Source organism: Arvicola amphibius, chromosome 7, assembly GCF_903992535.2.
Source record: "Arvicola amphibius chromosome 7, mArvAmp1.2, whole genome shotgun sequence".
Lineage (NCBI taxonomy): Eukaryota > Metazoa > Chordata > Mammalia > Rodentia > Cricetidae > Arvicola > Arvicola amphibius.
Window position 1 is genome coordinate 70126974 of NC_052053.1, and position 25325 is coordinate 70152298.

Sequence of the window (25325 nt, forward strand, 5' to 3'; positions counted from 1 at the left end):
CCAGGGGATCTAATACCTTCTTCTGACCTCCTTAGGTACCAGGTATACATATAATACACAGACATACATATAGGCAAACACACACAAAAAATAAAAAACTTTTCTTAAAAGGGAATTAAAGGTTTACAAGGTATTTTAACAACGTGGGAAATGGTTGGGGTCAGAATACAGAAACATGCACAGAAAATGCTATACCATCATCTCAATATACATGAGCACAGAACTAAGGATGTCCTGGGGGTATAGACTTATCTAGTATACACAATCCATCAGGCTCAGTGCTCAGCACCATCCAAAAAAAAGGTGCATGTGGGGGGTGCAGTAGTGCACGCTAAAAAGATTTACAGAGGGCTAGAGAGATGGTTCAGAAGTTCAGAGCACTGGCTGTTTTTCCAGGTCCTGAGTTCAGTTCCCAGCAAACACATGGTGGCTCACAGTCATTTATAATGAGATCTGGTGCCCTCTTCTGGCCTGCAGGCAGAACATTGTATACGTAATAAATAAATAAATCTTAAAAAAATGATTTACAGAAACATTCTAATACTAAGCAGTTGCTTCTGAATAAGAAACATGGAATTTTTTCTGCTTTTCTTTTCTGTGTCTTTTAAATAACAGTAGGCAGAATTGTTACTTTTAGATTAGTTTTTCTTTGTTTGTTTGTTTGTGTGTTTCTACCCCACCCACCCATAGGTTTTCTCTGTGTGGCTCTCGATGTCCTTGATTTCCCTCTAGGAACCAGGTTGGCCTCAAACTGAGACATCTTCCTGTCTCTATCTACTGAGTACTGGGATTAAAGGTGTGCACCACCACCAGTTTAGATTAATTTTTAAAGTTCGATTTTTAACTAATACAGAGTAGAGCTTAACAGTGAAACAAATTCAATTTACACAATACTGGTGTTTAAAAATCTCAACCAGGTGTTCTGTGCACACTCATAGGTCACTACTCAGGAGGCTGAGGCAAAAGGATCCCAGTGTTGAAGACAATCTAGCAAGTTTCAGTCTTGGGGGAGGGGGTGACATATTAACTTTATATATTCAGTGGTTTTCTTGTATGTCTACTAAGAATAAATATTAAAGTTAAATTCTGATCCCAAAGATTCTAGTATGTAATGTCAAAATACAAGAGATGCTAATTAAAAAGAATGAAAGGGGTGAGGTAAAGAAAAGAGAAAAGGCACTAATATAATCCTGAACTAGAATAAGTACTGTGAATGAAAGAGAATCAAGACTCTGGGAACAGGCCAGTAGGGTGCACACCTTTGATCCCAGCCTGGTCTATACAGTGAGTTCCAGGACAGCTGAGGCTACACAGAGAAATCCTAGTGGATGGGGAGATTGGCTCAGCTGTTAGAGGCTAGGCTTCCAAGCCCCGCAAAAAAAAAAAAAAAAAAAAAAAACAACAACAACAACAACAACAAAAATCTAGGAGCTCAGATTCAGAGGAGGAGCAGGTTTAGAGCAGCGCATAGCTAGTCAGTGACCTTGGGCTCTTATTTCATTCCTTCTCTTAAGCTGTGGAAAATTTCTACACTCAAGATTTAGAGAACTCCCTTGTGCTACCATGGAGAGTGAAAGCTGCATGGCATGGGCAGCATAACCATGTGTTGTGCTGGGCATAAGGCTCAGAAATGCTTGCTCTTCTCCATGGGCATCAGGGGGGCAACTGAGATGAGGTAAGACTGCCAGAATCAAATCACATGAAAGTAAAACAACTCCAACAGTAAGGGAGACAGGTACACTGGGTGCCCAAGAATCTCAAGGAAGCAGACTGACTGACTTAGGGAAATAAAGCTTTACAGATTAAAAGGAGATAGATTTTTCAGTTTCTTTTTTTCTCTGCTCTGTAAGAAAGAGCACGTTCAAAATGACATGAATTGATTTTATAAATCACTGTAAGAAGGATGAAGAACAAAACATACTACAAATTACGCAGAAAGCTTTCTGTAGCATGGTAAGGATTAGACATGCTAAGGTGGGGAATGGTGGCGCACACCTCTAATCCCAGCAGGTGAGTTTCAGGCCAGATGTGCATAATACCAAAAACTGTGATATGACTGTAGTTAACAAACTCCATAAATGCCATCCATAAACTCCACCGAAAATTTCTCAAAGGAAGAATTTGTTTTATTTCTTAGTTATAATGAAAATAAAGCCTTCAAACAGCAAGGAATTATGATAATACAGCAAATTAAGAAATTAGTCTTAAAAGGTAACATGAAGGGCTGAAGAGATGGCTCAGAGCACTGGCTGCTCTTCCAAAGGTCCTGAGTTCAACTCCCAGCAACCACATGGTGGCTCACGACCATCAAAGATGAGATCTGGTGCCTTCTTCCCGCTTGCAGGCATATAGAACACTGTATACATAATAAATAAATCTTTAAAAAAACTTTTAAAGAAAGGTAACATGAATAGACAGAAAATAAAATTAATATCCTTAACAGAACCTCTCTACTCCTCCCTCTCCAAGGCAAAGGTTAGTATACTCAGGGTATGTATCAGTAACATTGCTAATAAGCTAGGCTGGAGGTACAGCTCTCTGGTAGAGTACTGGCCTAGGACTGTGAACCCTGGGTTCATTCTATGCATTCCCAGCTGAGGGGTTACACATTTCATTGTTATTTTCTGTGCTAGAATGTTTCACCTACTGGCACGTGTGTACCAACCACAGAAGTCAGAAGGGGTCATCAGATCCCTGGAACCAGGTCCTCTGCAAGTGATCTCTGACTGCTGAGCCATCTCTCCAGCCCTTTCTACTCTTGATCCAATGTCCTTAGTCACACTCATTACTACCTTACACAGAATTCAGGAAATTGTTAAAATAAACTCACAGGCTGGATAATATTTAAATTGGCCATAGTAAAAAAAAAATACAATATATACTTCTACACTCTATTTGCAACTGTGAGAGCTGTGATAGAGAAATGCTGAGTCACAACAATGCCTTTAGGACTTTGCATTATCTAAGAAAATGAGAGATAAAGGAGCTTCAAGACTTACGTTTTGCTTCTGAAAGATTCTGATTAGGTGACCAGACCAACATGCCAAGATTGTCTCGTTCTTGACTGCGCCTTGCCAGTTTAGCTTAGTAGAAAGAAAATAAAAACTATATTATTATAAGTTAGTAACTGTAATAAGCAGTAAATACCACCACTACTCTGGTCTTCTAGCCTTAGAATAATGACATCACCTACCCTTTACCTTATACCCTTACAATAATAATGAATAAAATAACTTATAAGTGTCTTAGGAAATTCATAAAGTCCACTAAAATGACTTACATGGGGAAGGAACCAAGAGTCTAAAGCAGCAGTTCTCAACCTGGGGGCTGCAACTATTGTTGACGTTGGACGATCTTTTCACGTGGGTCGCCTAAGACCACCCTGGATATCCTGCATATGATTCATAACAATATCAAAACTACACTTATGAAGTAGTAACATAATAATTTTATGGTGGGAGTCACCATAACATGAGGAACTGTGTTAAAGGATCGCAGTGTTGAGAACCACTGGTCTAAAGGATAAAGAAAGAAATGTGACAAACAGAGATGGAATAGCATGTACCTCTGTACATCTTTTTAATTTTGTTTTTGTTGAGACAGGGTCTCAGTATGTATTCCTGAAGTCTGGAACTTGCTATGTAGACCAGACTGGTCTTGAAAAACACCTGTCTCTGCTTACCAAGTGTTGAGATTAAAAATATGTACCCCACACCTGGCCCAGAATGCCTTTTAAAAATAATTTTGTTTATAAAAATGTTCATTCTGAATAACCAAAAAAAATCCAGCCCACTGCCCAGTATACTAGCCTTATAGATATTAGCATGAGTAGACAAACATTCAAGCCAAAACAATATTATCACCAAAGAAAGTGTTTAGCAAAAGTCATGTGTGATTATGCATGCCTACAACCCCAACATTTGGGAGGCTGAGGAAGTCTCGGTCAGCCAGAACTATACAGTCAGGTCAGATCTGATTAAAAAACAAAACAAACAAAACAAAACAAAACAAAAAACCTTCCAACCAACCAACAGAGAGAGAGAGAGAGAGAGAGAGGTGTGTGTGTGTGTGTGTGTGTGTGTGTGTGTGTGTGTGTGTGTGTGTGAAGGAGGGAGGGCAAGGTTAAAAGCCAATAGATGAGGGGAAAGGCATACTAAAACTCCATGAAGTACGAAATCTGGGCTGGAGAGATGGTGCAGCCGCTAAAAGGCTAAGCTCACAACCAAAAATATAAGTACAAAATGCCCGAGTTTGGTAATAATGTGCAGAAAATTAAACTCTCTGTACTGAAATGCAACTAACACTTTGGAGGAAAGTCTATCAGTTTCTCCAAATTGTAACATATCCATGCAATAGAATACAACTGAACAATAAGAAGAAATGAACCAAACACATAAGAACACAAATGAGCTGGGCAGGGGTGGTGCACACCTTTAATCCCAGCACTTGGGATGCACAGGCCAGCCCGGACTACAGAACAGAGTTCCAGGACAGGCTCCAAAGTACACAAAGAAATCCTGTCTTAAAAAACAAAAACAAACAAACAAAAAGAACATGACTGAATCTCAAAATAGTTAAGCTAAAGAAGAGTCACAAATATAGAAAAGGGGAGGCTCTTAAAAAGAATCCCATGGTGGTGGGCAAAAACTGTGGGTAGCCACATGCACTCATGAGTTCTAGTACCAAAAGAATTATAGCTTTGTGTACATGTGCATCAATCAACACATTTAGTTCCCATCTGTCCACTGAGAAAGTCTTCCTTAACGGAAGTTAAAACTAAACACATTAACTCCAGATGGGACTTCTAAACATATTTCCAATTAATTAACTAAGATATCTTGAAAAAATGTTTTATTTCAGGGCTCACAAGATTACAAAATGACCCTAGAATGTTTTTGTCACCCCACAAAATAAGATTTTTAAAGAACAATGGATTCTAACTTCCACTAATCAAATCTAGAACAATTTGAGCAAAAAAAGAAAAAAAAAGTGGACACGGTTGTCGAGCCTTCAATCCCAGTACTTGAGGGAGGCAGAGGCAGGAGGATATCTCTTGAAAAGTTTGAAGCCACCCTGGTCTACTTAGTGAGTTCCAGGTCAGTCAAGGATACAGAGAACGACCATGTATCAAAACAATACAAACAAAAATGGTGATGGTGGCTCACACCTACAATACTAGCATTTGTAAGGCTGAGACATAAGAATTGCCACAAATTTGAGCTACAGACTGAGACTATGACAGAAAGAGAAAATGGGAGCAAGAAGGGAGGAAAAGAAGGAGAGGCGAATGAGTCTTTCAAAATGTACCTTGGAAATAAGGGCTCTGTAAATGAACAAGAAATTATACAACTTTTAGAAAAATACATAGAAAAAAACACAAATTTGCTTTAAGGAAAGTATCATTAGATATGATAACAGAACCATAATCTATAAGACAGCCCACTATTCTTTATCTCAATTTGATAGCTATGTATCAGAACAGAGCAGGAGTCAGCAGCCTTAGATCTCCAACACCTACTGTGTCACTGCCGTGAGCTGGAAAACTACTTCCCTATTCTGGAGACACTAGGCATCTTGCACCCACCAGACACTTTATAGCTGGGACTACAGGCATGGCTAGAATAGTTCTTTCGCTTCTCTCCTCCCCTTCTCTTCCCCCCACCCCAACCCTCCCCTCCCCTCTTCCTCTTCCTTCCTCCTCTCTCTCTCTCTCTCTCTCTCTCTCTCTCTCTCTCTCTCTCTCTCTCTCTCTCTCTCTCTCTCTCTCTCTCTCCCTTCCTCCCTCACTACCTCCCTCCCCCCCCCCTCTCTCTCATTTTGTTTTTTGAGACAGGGTTCCTCTCTGTAGTCCTGGAACTTTCTCTATAAACCAGACTGGCCTTGACCTCACAGAGATCCACCTGCCTCAGCCTCCCAATTCTGGGCCGACTGCCTAAACATAAATACTAAGGCTATAGGGCTATAGATACTGTCAGCTACAACACCAGCAATGAGTGACTCAAGTCCAGCATTAAACAGGCTGTGTTTGTGACTACTAACTCCCCAACCCCCACAGACACACAGCTCACCTAACACACACTGTCTAATGCCTGCCATCAGCAAGGCTCATATCCAACCAAATCACAAGCTCAGAGTATCTGCAGTCTCCCCCTGTCCAGCCCTTGGGAGTTCTTGCCCACACTCAAGGCTCTATCCCAGTCACATCCTGGTGCAATACCCAGAACAGCACCCCAGTTCTAAGAGCGGAAGCTTGGCTTTTGGGATTACTGAGTCCTCACTTTCACTGTACTCTGAGTCATTCCTGCATGTATGGAGCATCACTCAGCACCAAAGACCTAGAGCTGTGGACCAAGTGGATGTGGTACTGCCAACAAAGCAGGTGCAGAACGTCTCTGAATGCATGGAGCAACCTTTCCTGTAGGACGCAAGGGGCCGGGTCCCAGTGGGCCTTCATTCTCCAGGACTTCCTTCTGAATGCATTCTCCCTGCAACAGGATGGCATTTGCTGCCTGTGCTGAGCTTACACTCCTTCAATATAACCGACACACAAATAGATTCTGAAAGTCTCTTCTCCATGAGTGGAACTCCTGCTCCTGGGTGGCTCCCAGAAGCCAGCACTCTAGGAACCCTGTTATCTCCCCAGCACTTACCAACCTGAAGCTCTTTAACATTTGCTTCTCTGCTTTGCGCCCAAATGTGGACAGGCTCAACATTCTCTGTTATGGTTGTTTTGTTTTTCTGACACAGTCTCTCTATGTAGCCCTGGCTGTCCTGGAACGTGCTATGTAGACTGAGCTAACATCACACTCACAAAGATCTGTCTACCCCCTGAGCCATGGAAGTAAAGGTGTGTACCACCACACTCAGTCTTAAATACTCTTACATGTTAACTGAACATTAGTAACCACTTTCTTTTTCTTATTCAGTTCTCTTCATTTATTTGAATTTATTTTCTTTTCACAATAAGTACCTAAAATGTTTTTTTATTTTACATATGTGTATGTCAGTATGCCATATATGTCTGGGAGTTACAGACATTTGGGAACCGCCTGATGTGGGTGCTAGGCCTGCTGGGAGAGCAGTTATTACTCTAACTGCTCCTCAGTCCCACTCAAAGCTTCTGTAAACAGTTGCATGTGAGTTTCACTGAGAACATGTACTAATTCCATTTCCCTGAAGAGTAAGTTTCCTGGATCAGTCTTCTGGTAACAGTTGCTTCTTTCTAAAAGACTGCCTGCTTGTTTGTGAGTGGCTTTATCAAAACTCACTTCCTTCAGCAAAGTAGTAGAATTTTTCACTAGTCAGTACTTGGTTTTGCCGAGGCCTTTTAAACACTGTTATAAGTGCACCCACAGTGCATCCACAGTGCACCCACAGTGCATCCACACAGTGCATTCACACAATGCATCACAGTGCACCCACAGTGCATCCACACAGTGCATTCACACAGCGCATCCACACAGTGCACCCACAGTGCATCCACAGTGCATCCATACAGTGCACCCACAGTGCATCCACACAGTGCACCCACACAGCACATCTACACAGTGCACCCACACAGTGCATCCACACAGTGCACCCACACAGCACATCTACACAGTGTATTCACACAGTGCATCCACACAGGGTATCGCACCCAAACAGTGCATCCATAGTGAACCCACACAGTGCACTCACACAGCACATCTACACAGTGCATCCACACAGAGCATCCACACAGTGCACCCACAGTGCATCCACACAGTGCATCCACACAGTGCACCCACAGTGCATCCACACAGTGCATTCACACAATGCATCACAGTGCACCCACAGCGCATCCACACAGTGCATTCACACAGCGCATCCACACAGTGCACCCACAGTGCATCCATACAGTGCACCCACAGTGCATTCACACAGTGCACCCACACAGCACATCTACACAGTGCACCCACACAGTGCATCCACACAGTGCACCCACACAGCACATCTACACAGTGTATTCACACAGTGCATCCACACAGGACATCGCACCCAAACAGTGCATCCATAGTGAACCCACACAGTGCACTCACACAGCACATCTACACAGTGCATCCACACAGAGCATCCACACAATGCACCCACAGTGCATCCACACAGTGCACCCACAGTGCATCCACACAGCGCATTCACACAGTGCACCCACAGTGCATTCACACAGTGCATCCAAACAGTGCATTCACACAGTGCACCCATACAGTGCATCCACACAGCGCACCCACACAGCGCATTAACAGCACATCCACAGTGCGTTCACACTTTAATGTGTAAGTTTCTCTGATGCTCAGTAATATTGAATAGCTTTTCATGACATGCTACCTGTATTTTTTTTTGGTAATATAACTGTTTATAGACTTTTAGCCCATTTTCTTTTTTAAAAAATGGCTTACTGACTTATTGAGTATGAGAATTCTATATGCAGACTTATGTTAGATATGAATATGCAAATGTTTTCAAATATGCAGTATATCTCTCAACAGTGTGTTTTGTAGAATAAAAGTTGTTAATCAAAATACAGAATTTAGGAGGTGAGACTAGAGAGATGGATCAGTAGTTCAGAGTACTTAGTGCTCTTCCAGAAGACCCAGGCTGAATTCCCAACATCAATATGGTGGCTTATGATCCTCTCTAACTCCAGTTAGAGGAGATTTGATGCCCTCTTTTGGCTTCTATGGTTACAAGGCGACATGATGCACAGACATACATGCAGGCAAAACACTCATACACATTAAAGAAGGTTTATTCACAACCACCAGAAACTAGAAAATACACAAATATCTATGAGAAATGAGCTAATGGCTATATTTTCATATAGCAAGCTAGTGCACAGCAATAAAAATAAGCAGTAGCTATTCATCTGCACAAGGTTCTTTCTGTCTTCAGGATAAAAACTGAGGAAAAGAAACATGATGGTCTGAATGAGAATGGCTTCACAGGTCCAGATCTGAATGCTTGGTTTCCAGTTGGTGGACTGTTTAGGAAGGATTGGAAAGTGTGGCCTTGTTGGCATTAGGTTCCAAAAGTCCATTCCAAGCCCAGCCTCACTCACTCTCTCTGCCCCCTGCCTGTGGATCTCAAGCTCTCACTTACTGCTCCAGTACCATGCCTGCCTGCCTACCATCATGTTCCCTGCCGTGATAGTCATGGACTCACCCTCTGAAATTGCAAGAAAGATCCTAATTAAATATTTTCTTTTATAAATTGCCTTGGTCATGGTTACAATAGAAAAATAAGAAGCCAAGGCCAAAGGCTGTCGTCTCTATTCATACAGCATTTACAGAATGGCAAAATGAGAGAGAGAGAGAGACAGAGAGACAGAGACACACAAAGAGACAGAGAGACAGAGAGTGCAGAGACCAATGGTTTCCAGAACACAGGTGAGGGAGGATTAAGAAAAGCTCAAGGACTCCAGCATTGAGCTGAGGCATGAATATCAACATGAGATTGAGGCCAGCCTGGGCTGTATAATGAGTTCAAGCTATAGAGAAAGAGAGAAGGGGGAAAGGGTAGGAGAGAGGGAAGAAAGAAAGTCATACAGTTGTTTCTTGAAGGGATCAAAGATAACAAAAGTTCATCGGTTCTGCTTCATGAACACTGAGGAACTGTAAGATGAAAAGAAAGCACTTACCACTATTTCTAGATACAAACTGGTACACTAAAGGTGCTAACTCTAAGGCTGTTGTTTCCAGTTAGTAGATATCAAGTGTTAGGAGATTCAAAATAAACTCAGACCTGCCTGGAACAAGAAGGAGCACAAGAAAGCAGAAATTACCAATAGCTGCACCAAAAGAGAGAAGGCTTACACTAATGACAGGAAGTGCAGTGTGCAAGTGCTATCTTACAAGAACTAACATTGGGTAATAAAATGTGCCCTAGCAACTCCTCACCTAAATGCACGGACATACAGCAAGGGTATCACACTGCTAGTCAGACCTACAGAGATGACTGCATCTTAATAAGCATTTCAAAGAAAAACGAAAGCAGAACACCTCCTACAGCATCATTTGTTATATGTATAAATAGTGTCGGAGCTTGTAAACCTTCAAAGCCCTGGCCTAGAGACACTAAGAGGGCTTCAAATGAACATTGGTATGTACTGTTTAGTTTTGTGGGGTATTGACCATGCCTCTGCTGGCCTTACTTTCCTCAGCTCAAGCCTTTCCCCAGGTTCTTTATCCTTAGTGGGGTGAAGTAGGTATTGCTATAAAGTATTAGGTAGATCAATACTAATACTAAAGTGTAGGTTAATATCTACACCCAGAAAAGAGTTTATGTTCCATAAAGTCCACTGAAAGTCTGGTCTATGAGAAAATACTGGGATTTTGGGAGAAGGTACTGAGAATGATGAATCAACTCCTCCCTTAAGACTGCCCTACAGATTCAAATCAGTCAGTTCCCCGGTCAGATAAATTCCTTAAAATAGGCCTCCAAATATCTACACACATGACATGAGCATACAAATCTCTCAAAGAAGCCTCGACTCATTAGGATAGTAACTATAGAACTTGTTATAGTACAAAATATAGAAAAATATTTAATCTTCATTGACAGGTATGAAATAAACTACAGAATCTTAAGGAATTAACAAAAATTAGCTCTACACCAGTTTCATTACAAAACTCAAGTTAAAGGAAATATATATTATAACAATATTATTTACAAATATTAAAGTAAAATTGGCCCTTCCCAGATTCTTCAGACAGAGTCTCTAAAAGTTTAGCAAATAAAATGGTTTCTGAACATACAATAGCCAGAAATCAATTGAAATTCAAACATGTAATGAACCAGAGGTGTTTCTGTATTGCTAGCCCATGTGCATCATGTGACATCACAGTAAGCAGTCTTGCATCTGAACTCTCTCACCCTGTATATACTGAGCTGTGCCTATCATAGCACCCAATGCCAGCCAACACTCAATTACCTTCACTCAGATTTTAAAAACTACTGTATGGCCGGATGGTGGTGGCACATGCCTTTAATCCTAGCACTTGGGAGACAGAAGCAGGAAAATCTCTGTGAGTTCAAGGCCAGCCTGGTCTACAGAGCTAGTTCCAGGACAGTCAGAGCTACACAAAGAAGCCAAAGACTGTAATTATTTTCCTACTATCATTTCTCACAATAAAAGTATCAATTAATTTATTAAAATTAATAATTATATATTTATCTAAAAACAGTTCATTGTTATTTTGTGTAGAGGTGTGTTTTGCCTACATGTTTGCTCACTACATGCATTCAGTGCTTACAAAGGCCAGAAGAGGATGCTGGATCCCCTGGGAATAAGATTACAAACAGTTGTGAGGTGCTATACGGGTGCTGGGAATTGAACTCAGGTTCTATAAGAGCAGCCAGTGCTTTTAATCACTGAGTCTATCCAGCCCATTATCATGTCTTTAGATTGAATTTTGATCATGTGTGATTTTAGGAACTCCTGCTTAAGAGGCTGTGAAAATGGCTCAGTGGACAAAGTGCTTGTTGTACAGTGTGAAAGCTGAAACTTCATCTCCAGAACCTATATAAAAGAGTGACAGCCACTTGTAATCCCTGGAGCAAGCTGACTAACCAGTCTAGCCATTAAGTATTAAGTTTAGCAACAGAATCTGCCTCAGTTTTTTAGGTAAAGAATAATCAAGGAAGACACTGACGTCAACTTAAAGTCTCCACATAAACATATGCACATGTGCATACAGACATATATACACTCACCCATGAAAACATGCACACATACACACATTCACAACATATGCACACATGAAGTAAAACTGGGCTGGAGTAATGGCTCAGCAGTTAAAAACACGTACTTCTCTTGCATGGACTCCAAGTTGAGCTTCCAGCTCCTATACTCGGAGGTTCACAACTGCCTGTCACCAGCTCTAAAGGATCCAACACCCTCTTCTGTACTCTCCAGCCAAGTATGCTCACATGAACATACCCACACAGACACATAACTAAAACTAAATCTTTTAAAAAAAAGAAAAAAGAAACAAAACTCTGAATGTTTGATTCAATGTTTTCTAACCACAGTGTTTTCAATTTGAAATAATTTAATCCTACAATATCCTTCTAGCATATTTCCTGGTTGTGGTTTGAAACCATGAATTAATTGTCCTGCCATATAGGGCCATATTTTGTCAACTGTTTGAGAAGAGAACATCAACTTCCATTTTTTAAAAAAAGATTTATTTATTATGTGCACAGTGTTAGCATCCGATCTAATTACATATGGTTATGAGCCACCATGTGGTTGCTAGGAATTGAATCAGGACTTCTGAAAAAGCAGATAGTGCTCTTAACCACTGAGACATCTCTCTAGCCCCTCAACTTCCGTTTTATATTCCCAGTGACATTGGTTCTTATTTCTCCCCATCTTGGCCAATATCTGTTACTGTCTGATTTCTGGCTCAAGTAAACAGGATGTAGTATCTCAATGGCATTTCGCTGATGACACATAGTGGGTGCATTCGCTGGCAATTTGTGAACATCTTTTCTGGACAGATGTCTAATTCAATTCTTTAACTTTTCCATATTTATAGTTTTAAATGATTTACTATTTATTATTATTATGTATGTCCATGTTGGGGGCACACATGAGGAACATGTACCACCAAGCACAAGCAGAAGTCAGAGGACAACTGTGGAGTCAGCTCTCCCGTTCTTCCTTTATGTGAGTGGGGTTGAACTCTGGTCATCAGCTTGTATGGCAAGCACTTTTACCTCCTGGGTCATCGCACTAGCCGCTGTGTCCATTTCCAAATCAGGTTATTTGTCTGGAGTAGTGGGAATATAAAGTGGAACTGATTCTTCAAAAACATTTGATCACTCTATATAGCCACCTGAAAACTTGTACATAAATAGTCATAGCACCATTATAAATAATAGGTAAGAAGCAAAAATGATCCCAAATGCTCATTAACCAAATGAAAACACAAAATGTAGTACATCCATAAGATAGTTTATACTGCCATAAAGAAGTATAAGTTATTATGCCAAATTATAGCAAGTTACAAAACAAAACTTGACAGTATATGAAGAGGTGATCGTAAAGACATACCAGGACTAGAGAAAACTTGTTGGTCTTGCAGACAACTGGAGTTTGATTTCCAGCTCCCATATGGCAGCTCCAATACTCTCTTCTGACCTTTAAAAGCACCAGGCACACACATGCAAATACATACATGCAGACAAAAGAACCATACGCATGAAATTAATCTAAAAGAAAAATATAAGACATAATAGACTAGTGGTTGCAAAGGGCTGTGAGGTATGGGAGAAATGCAAGATCACTGTTACTAAGTCCAGAATTTTTTTGTTTTGCTTTTCAAAACAGGGTTTCTCTGCATAGCCCTGGCTGTCCTGGAACTCACTCTGAAGACCAGGTTGGCCTCAAACTCAGAGATCCACCTGCCTCTGCCTCTGCCTCCGGGTGCTGGGATTAAATGTGTGCCACCACAGGCGGCCTAAGAATATTCTGAATGCTCTACCCGTTGGCAAACAGCTGCATGATTTGTGAATACAATCAAGATCACTAGATTCCACATTTAGATAAATTGTGTTTAATGAATTATATCAATAAAGCTGCTATTTTAAAGATTTTATTATCCACATGTGTGTGCCTATGTGTGTGCATGTGCAAACATATGTGGGTATCCATGAAGGCCAAAAGAGGGCCAACACATCACCTGGAGCTGGAGTTACAGGCAATTTGAATTGGTCATAATAGTGTTATGTGTAAGAGCTGTACTTTAAACCATTACCCTTACCTCCAGCCACAAATCTGTTTTGTTATTGTTGTTTAATTTGGCTGGTTGGCTGATTGGGGTTTTTGTCTTTTGTTTCTGAGATAGTCTCACTGTGTAGCTCTGGAGGCCTCACAGAGATCTGCCTGCCTCTGCCTCCCAAGTGCTAAGGTTAGAAGTAGCACAACCACACCTAGAAAAACTAAAGGCTGTATGTGTTTGCTTGTTTGAGACAGGGTCTTTATGTGACTCTCGCTGGCTGTCCTAAAACTGTGTATACCATGGTGGTCTCATTTTCAGAGGTCTCTGCTTCCTTAGTGCTAAGATTAAAGTGTCTTCACACCTGCCTAAAGAAGTCATTTAAAACAAAACAAAAACAAAAACAAACAAACAACAACAACAAAAAACAGGCGGTGGTGGCACACGCCTTTGATCCCAGCACCCAGGAGGCAGAAATACGTGGATTCTCATCTAGAGCGTGAGTTCCAGGACAGCCAGGGCAACACAGAGAAAACCTGTCTCAATGAATGAATGAATGAATGAATGAATGAGAGAGACTGAAAACAGGGGTTGAGGAAATGGGACTCGCTCAGTCTCAGTCAGTAAAGTGCTTGCCACACATGCATGAAAACCTGAGTTCATATCTCCAGAGTCTCCATGAAAAGCAGGGCACAGTGGCATCTGTGAGGAACACTGGAAAGGGTGTTAACAGGGAGACTCCCTTGAAGCTCACTGGCCAGCGAGTCTACCAATCTAAATAAATCAATGAATTTCAGGGTCTCAAAGAGACACTGTCTAAAAAATAAAAGATGATATGGAACAAAGACACCCAAAATCAACTTTTCGTTCTACACATGTTGGCAGTCACACATGCACATACCTACATTTACAAGTACATACAACACACATACTAGCATGTGCCCTCATGTACCTACACACAACAAATGGAAAAAGTGGGATATGCATTCTAACTGCCTTTTTTAGGGGTAGGGGGTGTTTCACCATGTAGTTCTGGCCTGGAACATATATGTAGTCTAGACTATGCTCAATTTAAGTGATCTGGCTGCTTCTGCCTCCTGAGTACATGTAGGGCACATGCCACTACACCTGGCTGGTTGTTTTTAGATTCTTTTTCTCATGAATGAATTCAAAAACACTGGGGCTAGAGAAATGGCTTAGCAATTAAGAGCACATAATGCTCTTGCAGAGTAACTAAGTTCAACTCTCAGCATCTACATCTGGTGGCTCCCAACTGCCTTTAACTCCAGCTCAAGTATCTGACAATCTCTTCTGGCCTCCAACGGTACCAAAACTCATGTTCACATTCCTATACGCAGATAAACACATAATTGAAAAAAAAATTAAGTTACATTAAAAAGCAAAGATACCAATAAATGTAGACAAACCATAATATAATGTAAAAAAACAAAAGCCAGACATGGTGGTTCACTCAGTAATGAGCTCAAATATTCAGAAAAGAGAGTGCGGGGGTGGGGGAGAGATAGGAAAACTAAAGCCACATGAGACACTGTAACACACTTATTTTAAAAATATAAAATTAAAGGCAATACTAAAATTTGCTTTAAAAATATTTTGAAAAATCAATAAATTCCCATGACAAGAAGTGGGCTACTGGACTGAGACAAAAAAAATAAAATTTGTAATTTAGCTGTATACGCGTCCTCATTGTTTGGATTTTCAGCTTATGATACACTCATAGGGGCTGGAGAGATAGCACAGTAGTTAAGAGCACTAGCTGCTCTTCTGGAGGACCCAAGTTTAGTTCCTAGAAGCCACATGGCAGCTCACAACCATCTGTAGCTCCAATCCCAGGGGATCTGAGCTCTTCTCCTGACCTCTGTGGGTATGCACACAGACACACACTTAAAAAAAAAAACCCTTAAATAAAATGTATTCATAGTACTTCTCCATTACATCTCTTTAAGAAAAAACAGTGACACTTTTCCTCTCTAGTCTTCTTCCTTCAAAGCCACAACCACAATCTAGTGATGAGGGGGAAGGCAACCCCAAACACCCTATAAAACTTCTGACCACCGGGAGGTGGTGGCACATGCCTTTAATCCCAGCACTCAGGATGATGGAGGACTCTCATTGGTTAATAAAGAAACTGCCTTGGCTTTTTGATAGGGCAAGATTTAGGTGGGTGGGGTAGACAGAACAGGAAGAAGGAAGTGAGGTAGGTGGCTCAGACAATTGCCCTGCCTCTCCTCCGTGAGACAGATGCGAAGAAGCTCCAGCCCAAGAAGGACGTATGCTAGAATCTTCCCGGTAAGGCACCACTTTGTGGTGCTACACAGATTATTAGATATGGGTTAATCAAGATGTGAGTAAGAGGCTGAAACTAATGGGACAGGCAGTGTTTAAATGAATATAGTTTGTATGTTGTTATTTCGGGGCATAAGCTAGCCAGACGGCCAGGAGCCGGGTGGAACGAAAAGCAGGCCTGCGCAGCTCCTCACTACACTTGGGAGGCAGAGGCAGGTGGATCTCTGTGAGGTCGAGACCAGCCTGGTCTACAAGAGCTAGTTCCAGGACAAGCTCCAAAGCTACAGAGAAACCCTGTCTTGAAAAACTAAAAACTTCTGATCAAAAACAGCAGTGTCATATAAAAGAAGTAAAGTCTAGGGAAATGTCATGGCCAAGAAGAACCTAAGAAGGCAACAAGTAAGCACTGAGCATTAACAGAGTCAAGGTAAGATGTTATTAGGAAGGGAAACTGGGTGTGTGGGGTAGAGAAATTCCCCATGCTATCTTTGTAGCTTTTCTGTAAATCTAGAACTGTTTATATAGTATATTATATAACATAATAACTATACATTATATTATATATAAAAGGTTAACTGAAAGTTGGAAAGGAAATCTCCTTGTCATCTCCCCATGCATTTAGGTACACGAAGTGCCCAATCCTACCAGCCTATTTCCACTCATGCCTTGGCTCTCTCTCTCCCACTGCAATCAATTCTTCTTGCCAATTTCTTCCTCTCTGTTGTAACCACCATGACAGACTTGAGGATCATCATTTTTGGTGTCTGATCTCCTCCCAACCCAGCCCAACACATACATACACAAACACACACAAACACACACACACACACACACACACACAGAGAGAGAGAGAGAGAGAGAGAGAGAGAGAGAGAGAGAGAGAGAGAGAGAGAGAGAGAGAGAGAGAGAGAGAGAGAGAGAGGGAGGGAGACTCTGTATTTATACAACACAGGAATATCTTTATCACCATTCAGACTTTTATCATTAGCCATTGGAGGACTCTGCTGTCTACAAAGAACAGTAAGCATGATGTAAACCTTGCCCAGGTTTGTGAGGATAGAAAAGTGTTACATGCCTGGTGAGTGTTTAGTTACAACTCATAAATAATACCAATTATTTTTTTTCTGCCTTCACTGTTAAATCCCAGTCCTTAGCCATGGCATTTCTAGCATTTGTCACATTACAGGTATTTCATAAACGTTGAATTGATAAAGGGGACAGGGAGCTCTGGGTACTAAGTGGCAGAAGCAGAACCCTTAAAACTTAGGACCCCTAAAATGTAAGCCCCTCACTTTCTGACGGTGCTTTTCCTCTTAAGAGTTTCTATGCAGGCCAATTGCTGGTCTGCTATCCACACTAGAAACTGGACTGACATACTCAAGGTTTTTTTTTTCCTAACTAAAATCATTTTACTATATAAACCAAAGAAAACAAAAAGCAAGAAAAATTGGGATGGGGGAAGAGCAAAACAGAAAATAAAGATGGATACAGAAGAAATAAAGTTACAGTTGGTCCCACAAAAAAAAAATTAATAAAGAAATGAAGTGCATTGAGTGTGGTAGTTCAGACATATAATCAGAGCAGCACTTGGGATGTCTTAGCTTAAAGTCAGTAAGGCTGCAGCTGAGACCCTCTATTTAAGAGGAGGGGGTTAAGTTAGGATATAGCAGAGTTGGTAGAGTGCTTGCTAACATACATGAAAACACTGTGTTTAATCTCCAGCATGGCATAAACTGAGTGTGGTAGCACTCACCAATAATGTCAATTCTCAGGATGGAGGATCAGAAGTTGAGGGTCATCCTTGGCTACCGGGCAAGTTTAAGGCCAGCCTGGGCTGCATGAGACCCTCCACGTGCCCCCACAAATAAATTGAATTTAAATTGACTTTTGATTGCTTTTGTTCTGCTCCTGTACTAGACACATTTTCTCCAGGGTATTTCTTTTTAATCTGGTAACAATTATTCTTCCTATACCATATTTACACTTGAGATTTCTTCAACCATTTCTGTTAATAGCTTTGGAATATTTAACTTCACAGCACAATGCCATATAATTCAGTCACTCAAAAGTATCTCTGACTCAACATGTTTAAACTGAGCTTTTCCTTCAGTGTGACCAGTACTACTAACACTACCATTCTGACTTTTTTATCTCAAAAATAGATACTGTTACTTACACAGTCACTGTGGACTACACAATTACTCATCAAATGTTGTTGATAATAGCAGTAAGTTGGAATGAACTCAAATGTCCAGCAAGAGATTCAGTCTGAAGGAACCATACAGTGGATACTACATGCACCAAACTGATGCTGGACAGGTGCATTTAACCAGTAAGGAAACAACACATAAAGCAAATGTAGGCAAAGAACAAAGCAGGAGTACATACATTCATCTTTAGCGATAGCTCATGCCCAGCCTGAAGTAGGTTCCCATACATGACGGTTATAAAAACAGGGCAGGTTTGCAGAAAGGAAGCTGAGGTGAAATTACCCTTTAGATGAACTTTACTAGGACAGAGTTGCAGCACCAGCACCTGAAGTGGGTGGGAGAGCAAGCATCATGTCCAAAGAGCAGCTTCATTAGAAGAGATCGCCATCACAGACAGTGTGACAGGGATCCTGAGGGAGAGACAGACCCTTCAATTCCTTCAGTATTAGGAAAGCACAAGCAGAATGACAGGGTGTAAAAGGAAAGACAGATCCTTCAGTTTTGTCAGTTCCCTTTAGATCAAAGAAGCAAAGGTTAATCCATGTGACCTACTCTATGTGCTAAAGGTAAGGAAGGCACAGTAACTCCATACCACCCTGGGTCTGCGCAGTACAGAGAGCAGGCCTTACCTGCAACTGCAAGGTCAGCTCACTACAGAAGCCTGTGCAGGGAGACAGGGTCTGGTTTTCAGGGAGAGAACAGCAGCAAGACCTGTGGTCTAACATTGTCACTTACTAACATGCCAGCTGACTCCGCCAGGCTCACCTACAGATGGCCCTGCTTGCTGTCTGTCACTGCATGCCCTCTCTTCTAACAGAAGTGCCCCCTTCATGCTATGTTCCTCCCAAAACATTTTTTTTTATTATTTTATGTGCATGGGTCTTTTGCCTGCCTACATATATGTGTACCACTTGGATGCCTGGTGATTGAGAAGGCCAGAAAAAGACATCAGATTCCCTAAAAGTGGAGTTACAGGTACTTGTCAGTCACCACGTGGGATCTGGGAGTAGAACCCAGGCTTCTGGAAAAGCAGCCAATGCTCAGTGTTTCCTCTTCCTAATGAGAAACTCTGAGTCTTAAGTTGTTAGGGAATAATACAATATGAAAGAGCAAAGAGTGGACCGGTCTGTTACAGGTTGGAATAAACAGTATCACTGTCTTATCAGACCTTCCTAGCCCTGCATTACAAATGACTTTCTGTAACTAATCCAGATTTGTGAGGACTATATTAGATTCTCCTGCTCCTCAAATTCTATACTGCTTTATCCTTTTCAGAGATAGGAAGGTAGGAGGGATACTAGCAACTGGACCCAAGACCTGGCACCTGCTATCACTGAACTAAGCTCTCTTAAAATAAAAAAGGGAAACTAATTTGTAACACTGTAATTTACTTAAACTTATAATAGTTTTTAAAGAAATATCTATTCCTGATATTAGACTTGAAGACTTGACGATGGAAGGATGAAATGGCCTGTGATCTTTTTTTTTGTGGTTTTAGTTTTGTTTTTTGTTTTTCAAGACAATGGTATTTGCCACCAAGACTGACAACTGAGATCAATGCCCACAACTAACTTGGGAGGAGGAAAAAACTAATTCAAGAAATTGTCCTCTTATCACACACATGCCATTCTCATACACAAATAAAAAAAAGTAATAGAAATTATCCAAAACCCCAAAGAACAAAAAGAAAAGGGTCAATAGACAGACCTGTAACAGCACCTTAAATATGAGAACCGAAGTCACCTAAGAGGCTCCAGCCAAAAACAAATGCACACACAAAATCCTGTCTCTGCTACATGTTCAATATCCACCACTCAACACAGAACATTTTACAAAACTATCTTCAGAAACCATTTTTACAAATGCCCACTGTTTACATAGGCAAAATAAATTATAAAACAAAGAAAACCATGTTTAATATAATGGCACACACCTGCAATTCCAGCTCTAAGGAAACTGAGGCACAAGAATTTTGAATTCAAGACAAGCTTATGCTACCTAGAAGACTATCTCTCTCACACACACATGCATATAGCACTAGGAATGGAGGCAGAATAACAAATTCAAGGTCAGTCAAAAGATTTATCTCAAACAAACCAAAAATGAGGGGTAGAATTAAGATGTCATGAGAAAGAGGGGTGCAGGAGAGTTAAGAGGCAAAAGTGGCCATAGGGAACATACTGAGAGGAAGGAATGCCATGGAGCATCACAAGACAAACTGCTCCAGAATCATTCTGCACCTGCCACAGCAGCCCAGACATTCCCATACCTAAACAGAGCCCCAGAAAGCCAGCCAATCAGGTAAAAATGGCAGTTTTCAGCTATAGGAAACAGAGTGGGAGTGAAGAAGATATTTGTGCCATGCAAACCATTTAACATCTTTTGGATTTGTACAATATGCCTGCACTACCTACCTAAATATTCAACTGCTTAACTTTTCTAAAGAGTCAACCACAGGAACGAAATGACCAAGACCACCAATTCTAACGAATATCCATCCAATATGACCATGTCCCTCTCTCTGCCAGAAACTGTGGTCTTAACTAACACTCTTCTCTAGAGCTCCCACACCACAGGAAGGGGTAACACCACACTCCAGCCATGGCCATGAGTTATCAGTTACTAAATATTACTAACCTTGAATTAAAACTAAATCTTGAGGACAGGCATGGTGGAGCACACGTTTAATCCCTGCACCTGGGACACAGAGGCAGGTGAGTAGATGATGGAATAGTTAAAGGTGAAATAGTCCAGAGGCTGACAAGCCGACACTCATGCGAGGAATAAACAATTCTGCGATCACGAGAAACATTGCTTCTGAGAATACAAGACTTAGTAGAAGTAAGAGAAATGTGATCGCTGCCAAGAGATGACAGGTAGGAGAGGTCTCCTGAGTAGGAGTTTCATCTACTTACTCACCACCCAGCCATTCCTTAAGGCTGCAAACATTTACAATATTCCTAAAGAGAACCCTATCTCTACCAGGAAGACTGAAGCCGACTCCCCTCATCTCAAAAGGACTCAGATTTCTGTCAAAATGGAGGGAACAGATCCTTCTCCAGAGCTTTTAACAAAACACCTCCTAAGCCCAGATGCAAGAGCACCAGAACAAATTAGCAGTTTAAAACAGTAACCTAGACACCAGGACTAGATTCAATTGTAATATTTTATTATTTTTACTTTTACATTTAAGAGTGATTCACTTGCATGTCTATGTACACTACAGGTTGAGTCCTGTCCTCTGAAAGCCACAGGAGAACATCAAATCCCTTGGAACTGGAGTTAAAAATGATTGTGCACCACCGTGTGATGTGGATGCTGAGACCTCAGTTTAGGGCTTCTGCCAGTGCTAACAGTTGAGCTTTATGAGCACATTTAAAAGGATGTTACACCCAGGAGTGGTGCACGCCTTTAATACCAGTACTCCAAAGACAGAGGCAGGTGGATCTCTGAGAGTATCTTAAATAACAAAAACAACTGCTCAAGTGTTCTCATTTGAAACCAGCTAAACAATCCCTCCTTAGCAGATTAACCATAAAGTTTTTTATTTTTGTTTTTGCTTTTTTCAGATTTTCAAGACAGTTTCTCTGTGTAGCCCTGGCTGTCCTAGAGCTCGGGGATACACAGACAAACCCTGTCTCGAAAAACCAAAAGAGGAAGGGAGGAAGGAAGAAAGGAAAAGAGGGAGAAAATCATGAGAAATGACATATTCTCAAATGTTCCCAGCATAAAATCCAGAAATTATATAAGGTTCTTTTGTTAAATGTACATACAGATCAGTGTGCTGGGCATGATGATGGGGCACGATTCCAGCATTCGGGAGGCAGAAGCAAGCAGATCTCTGTGAGTTCAGGCTAGCCTGGTCTACAGAGTAAATTCCAGGACAGCCAGGACCGTTACACAGAGAAACCCTGTCTTGAAAACGCAAAAACAAAAGGGAGAGAGAGAGAGAGAGAGAAAAAAGAAAGAAAATAAGTGCTACTCAAAAAGAGATCTGAGTCACAGCCATATAAACTCAAAGCTAATAAATGAAAAGCACATCAACCATCATTGTAAAACCAGCCTTTACCCTACATAAACTTCTACACCACAGAAACTGACTTGACACAGGGCACACAGCAGAATTACGGACCCTGTTTTCTTGGAAAGTATCAGCTGTGAGACAAAAGGCTACACCTTGTGCAAATTACTTAACATCTCTCAGCCTTGTTTTTTAAATTATGAGTGCTACATATGCCTGCATGGACAGCACAACTAGAGGTCAATTACAATTCATGATATGCCTTTTAAAATTAAGTCATCTTTGCTGGACAGTAGTGGTGCACGCCTTTAATCCCAGCACTTGGGAGGCAGAGGCAGATGGATCTCTGAGTTCAAGGCCAGCCTAGTCTATAAGAGCTAGTTCCAGGACAGAAAAAAAAAAGTCATCTTTCTATCAATGCTATTATTACCTACTTAAAAATTATAATTCAAAAGAATTAACCAAAGAAAGAGACAGGTTATCTTAATGCCCATAAGGCTTCCCCTGCTAACTGTTCAAGTCTGAGGCAGACCTAGGAAAGGCCACTTTGAGAGCTGACACACACACTGGGGCAGGCCAGGTGTCACAGTAAGTCTACACACGCTAGAACTTTATGTCTAAGGGACTAGGCTTCCAAATATTTCCCTTCATTTCAAACATCCAATTAAATAAAACAAGACTAACCATTTCTATGACAAAAGATTTATGTAATTTTGGAGTGGTAATTTTAAACTGCCCTGTTTACCTTCCCCTACTAGAAGCAAATACCAAACGCTTTGCCCTTTTTACCATTCATTCTGCATTCATTCGTTCATTCATTCATTCATTCATTCATTCATTCATCTGCAGTACTAAGGACCAAACCCATACCCTGCATGCTAGGCAAACTCTCTACCAGTTAAACCCCATCCCTTCAAACACTTTTTAATGAGAACATTTTAATACATGGTGAGCTACATCTGCCTAGCAACAAGTTATAAACTTATGTTATCATACTTATGTTCCCATGGATACAGTCATGAACAGTGCAGTGGCAGCTGTAGGAATCAAGAAAAGAATCCTAAGGGAATCATCCCCACCTTGAGCAGAAGACAATGCTCTAAACATAAACATATTGTCCAGTATATTCTCACTGGAACCCACCTCTCCCCTGCCCCACACACCCCAAAGTCTTTCATTATGATTTCCCTTTTAAACCTGCTGCCTGCCCACAGCCTTTAGCAGTGACTTCTATGCCTGAACTGACAATGACCTCGGGCTTTCTGTATGTTCTACTAACTACCACAACTGCTGCACACATTTCTTGGTGTTTATGATGCAGCAAACTTGTCAAAATGACTTGAAAATAAGGTAGAAACCACTTTATCCTACCCTGTGGTCCACACTGGCCTCAAACCTGTAATTCTCTTGCATTCACCTCTTTGTTGCAGGGTTTACATGTTGGTCACCATACTCGAGCTAAATAACTTTCTCATAAGTTGTAAAAATACTAATCACAAAAAGGAATTATTGATGAGTAAAAACTTCTTTAAAAAATCATCTTCCGGGGCTGGAGAGATGGCTCAGTGGTTAAGAGCATTGCCTGCTCTTCCAAAGGTCCTGAGTTCAATTCCCAGCAACCACATGGTGGCTCACAGCCATCTGTAATGGTGTCTGGTGCCATCTTCTGGCCTGCAGGCATACACACAGACAGAATATTGTATACATAATAAATAAATAAATATTTTAAAAAAATCATCTTCCTCCTGGCAAGCAAAAAACAAGATTAATAATGCCTAGAATTCGCTAGGCAATGGTGACACAAGTCTTTAATCCCAGCACTCAGTAGGCAAAGGCAGGGAGATCTTTGTAAATTCAAGGTCAGCACAGTCTACAGGGCGAGTTCCAGGACAACCAGAGCTGATACACTGAGAAAAACCATGTGTCAGGGGGAGCCTAAAATTCAAAAATATGATAAATTTATCTACATAAAATTTGAAACTTTAACTGAGAATCTTAGATCAGAGGACTGAGAGTTCAAAGTCAGCCTAAAAACAAAGTAAAGTTGAGGCAGCCCGGGCTGCACTGTGAGACCTTGTTTAAAAAAGAAAAAAAAGTTTCAGTTAAAACTTCTACACAGACACAGCACATCACCATCAAAAGAAAAACATGTGCCCAGTATATGTCTTAGAGCTACTTACTGGATGTAGCCCTGGCTGGCCTGAAATGCTATATAGGCTGATCTTGAAGTAGCAGTAATCTTGCCTCTGCTTCAAGAGTTGGGATTACAAGCATGAACTCCTTTGTCCAGCAACTTCTTCCTTTAATACACAGATTTTTTTTTACAGTCAATAAAAAATTGAATAAAATAGGCCAGGGTCAACAAAAGAAAAAAAAAAACCAATGATCCAAAACCATGAAATGCTTAAATTCCCTAGCTACATGGACTGAACAAACTCTAAAAGTAAGAGCACTTTTCAACATCTGTAAGAAACCAAAATTAACCTCTACAGAAAAAATTCAGGCACTTATATACAAATTCTAATCCAGCAATTCTGCTCTGGAGAAAAGTTATCCCAAGTGAGCACAATCACTTGCCGTTTAGAATACTAGAAACACCCATCAATACAGAAAACAGAAAACAGAATACAGAATACAGAAAACACTCATCAGTAGGCTCAGGCTCTGGTTATATCCATACAAACACTATGCTGTCATTGTATGGAAATGCAGAGGGCATACTCTGTGGTGGAGCACTGTCCTAAGAATGCAAAGAAACTAGTTTCCATCCCCAGCACCAAAGAAGAAAAAAAGAAAGATGGCTAGCAAGTTGACTCAACAAGAGAAAGTACTTTTTAAGCAGGCTTGATAAACTGAGTTCAAGCCTGGGAACCTACAGCAGAAGGAACAAACTCCGGAAAACTGTCCTCTGAGCCCCACACATCACCAGGGCACAGGCACCCACTCACCACACATAAATGCACATACATATAATGATCAATAAAATTTAAAAATTAAAAATATAGCTAGCATTAGCTCATTTCTTTAGATAGATGGATACATAGATACATA

General features: G+C 40.9%; 1 protein-coding gene across 2 annotated transcripts in view; it reads right to left on the bottom strand.

Annotated features, from left to right (window-relative positions):
- Rcor1 (REST corepressor 1) overlaps positions 1-25325 on the bottom strand; it is a 95765-nt gene that overhangs the window by 43881 nt on the left and 26559 nt on the right. For both annotated transcript variants that reach the window (XR_005286276.2, XM_038337742.2), the window contains exon 3: positions 3000-3083. Coding sequence is in view for 1 of the 2 variants with exons in the window: in XM_038337742.2 (XP_038193670.1) it covers positions 3000-3083 (84 nt within the window). In the remaining variant the exon portion in view is untranslated. The remainder of the gene's footprint in view (positions 1-2999; positions 3084-25325) is intronic.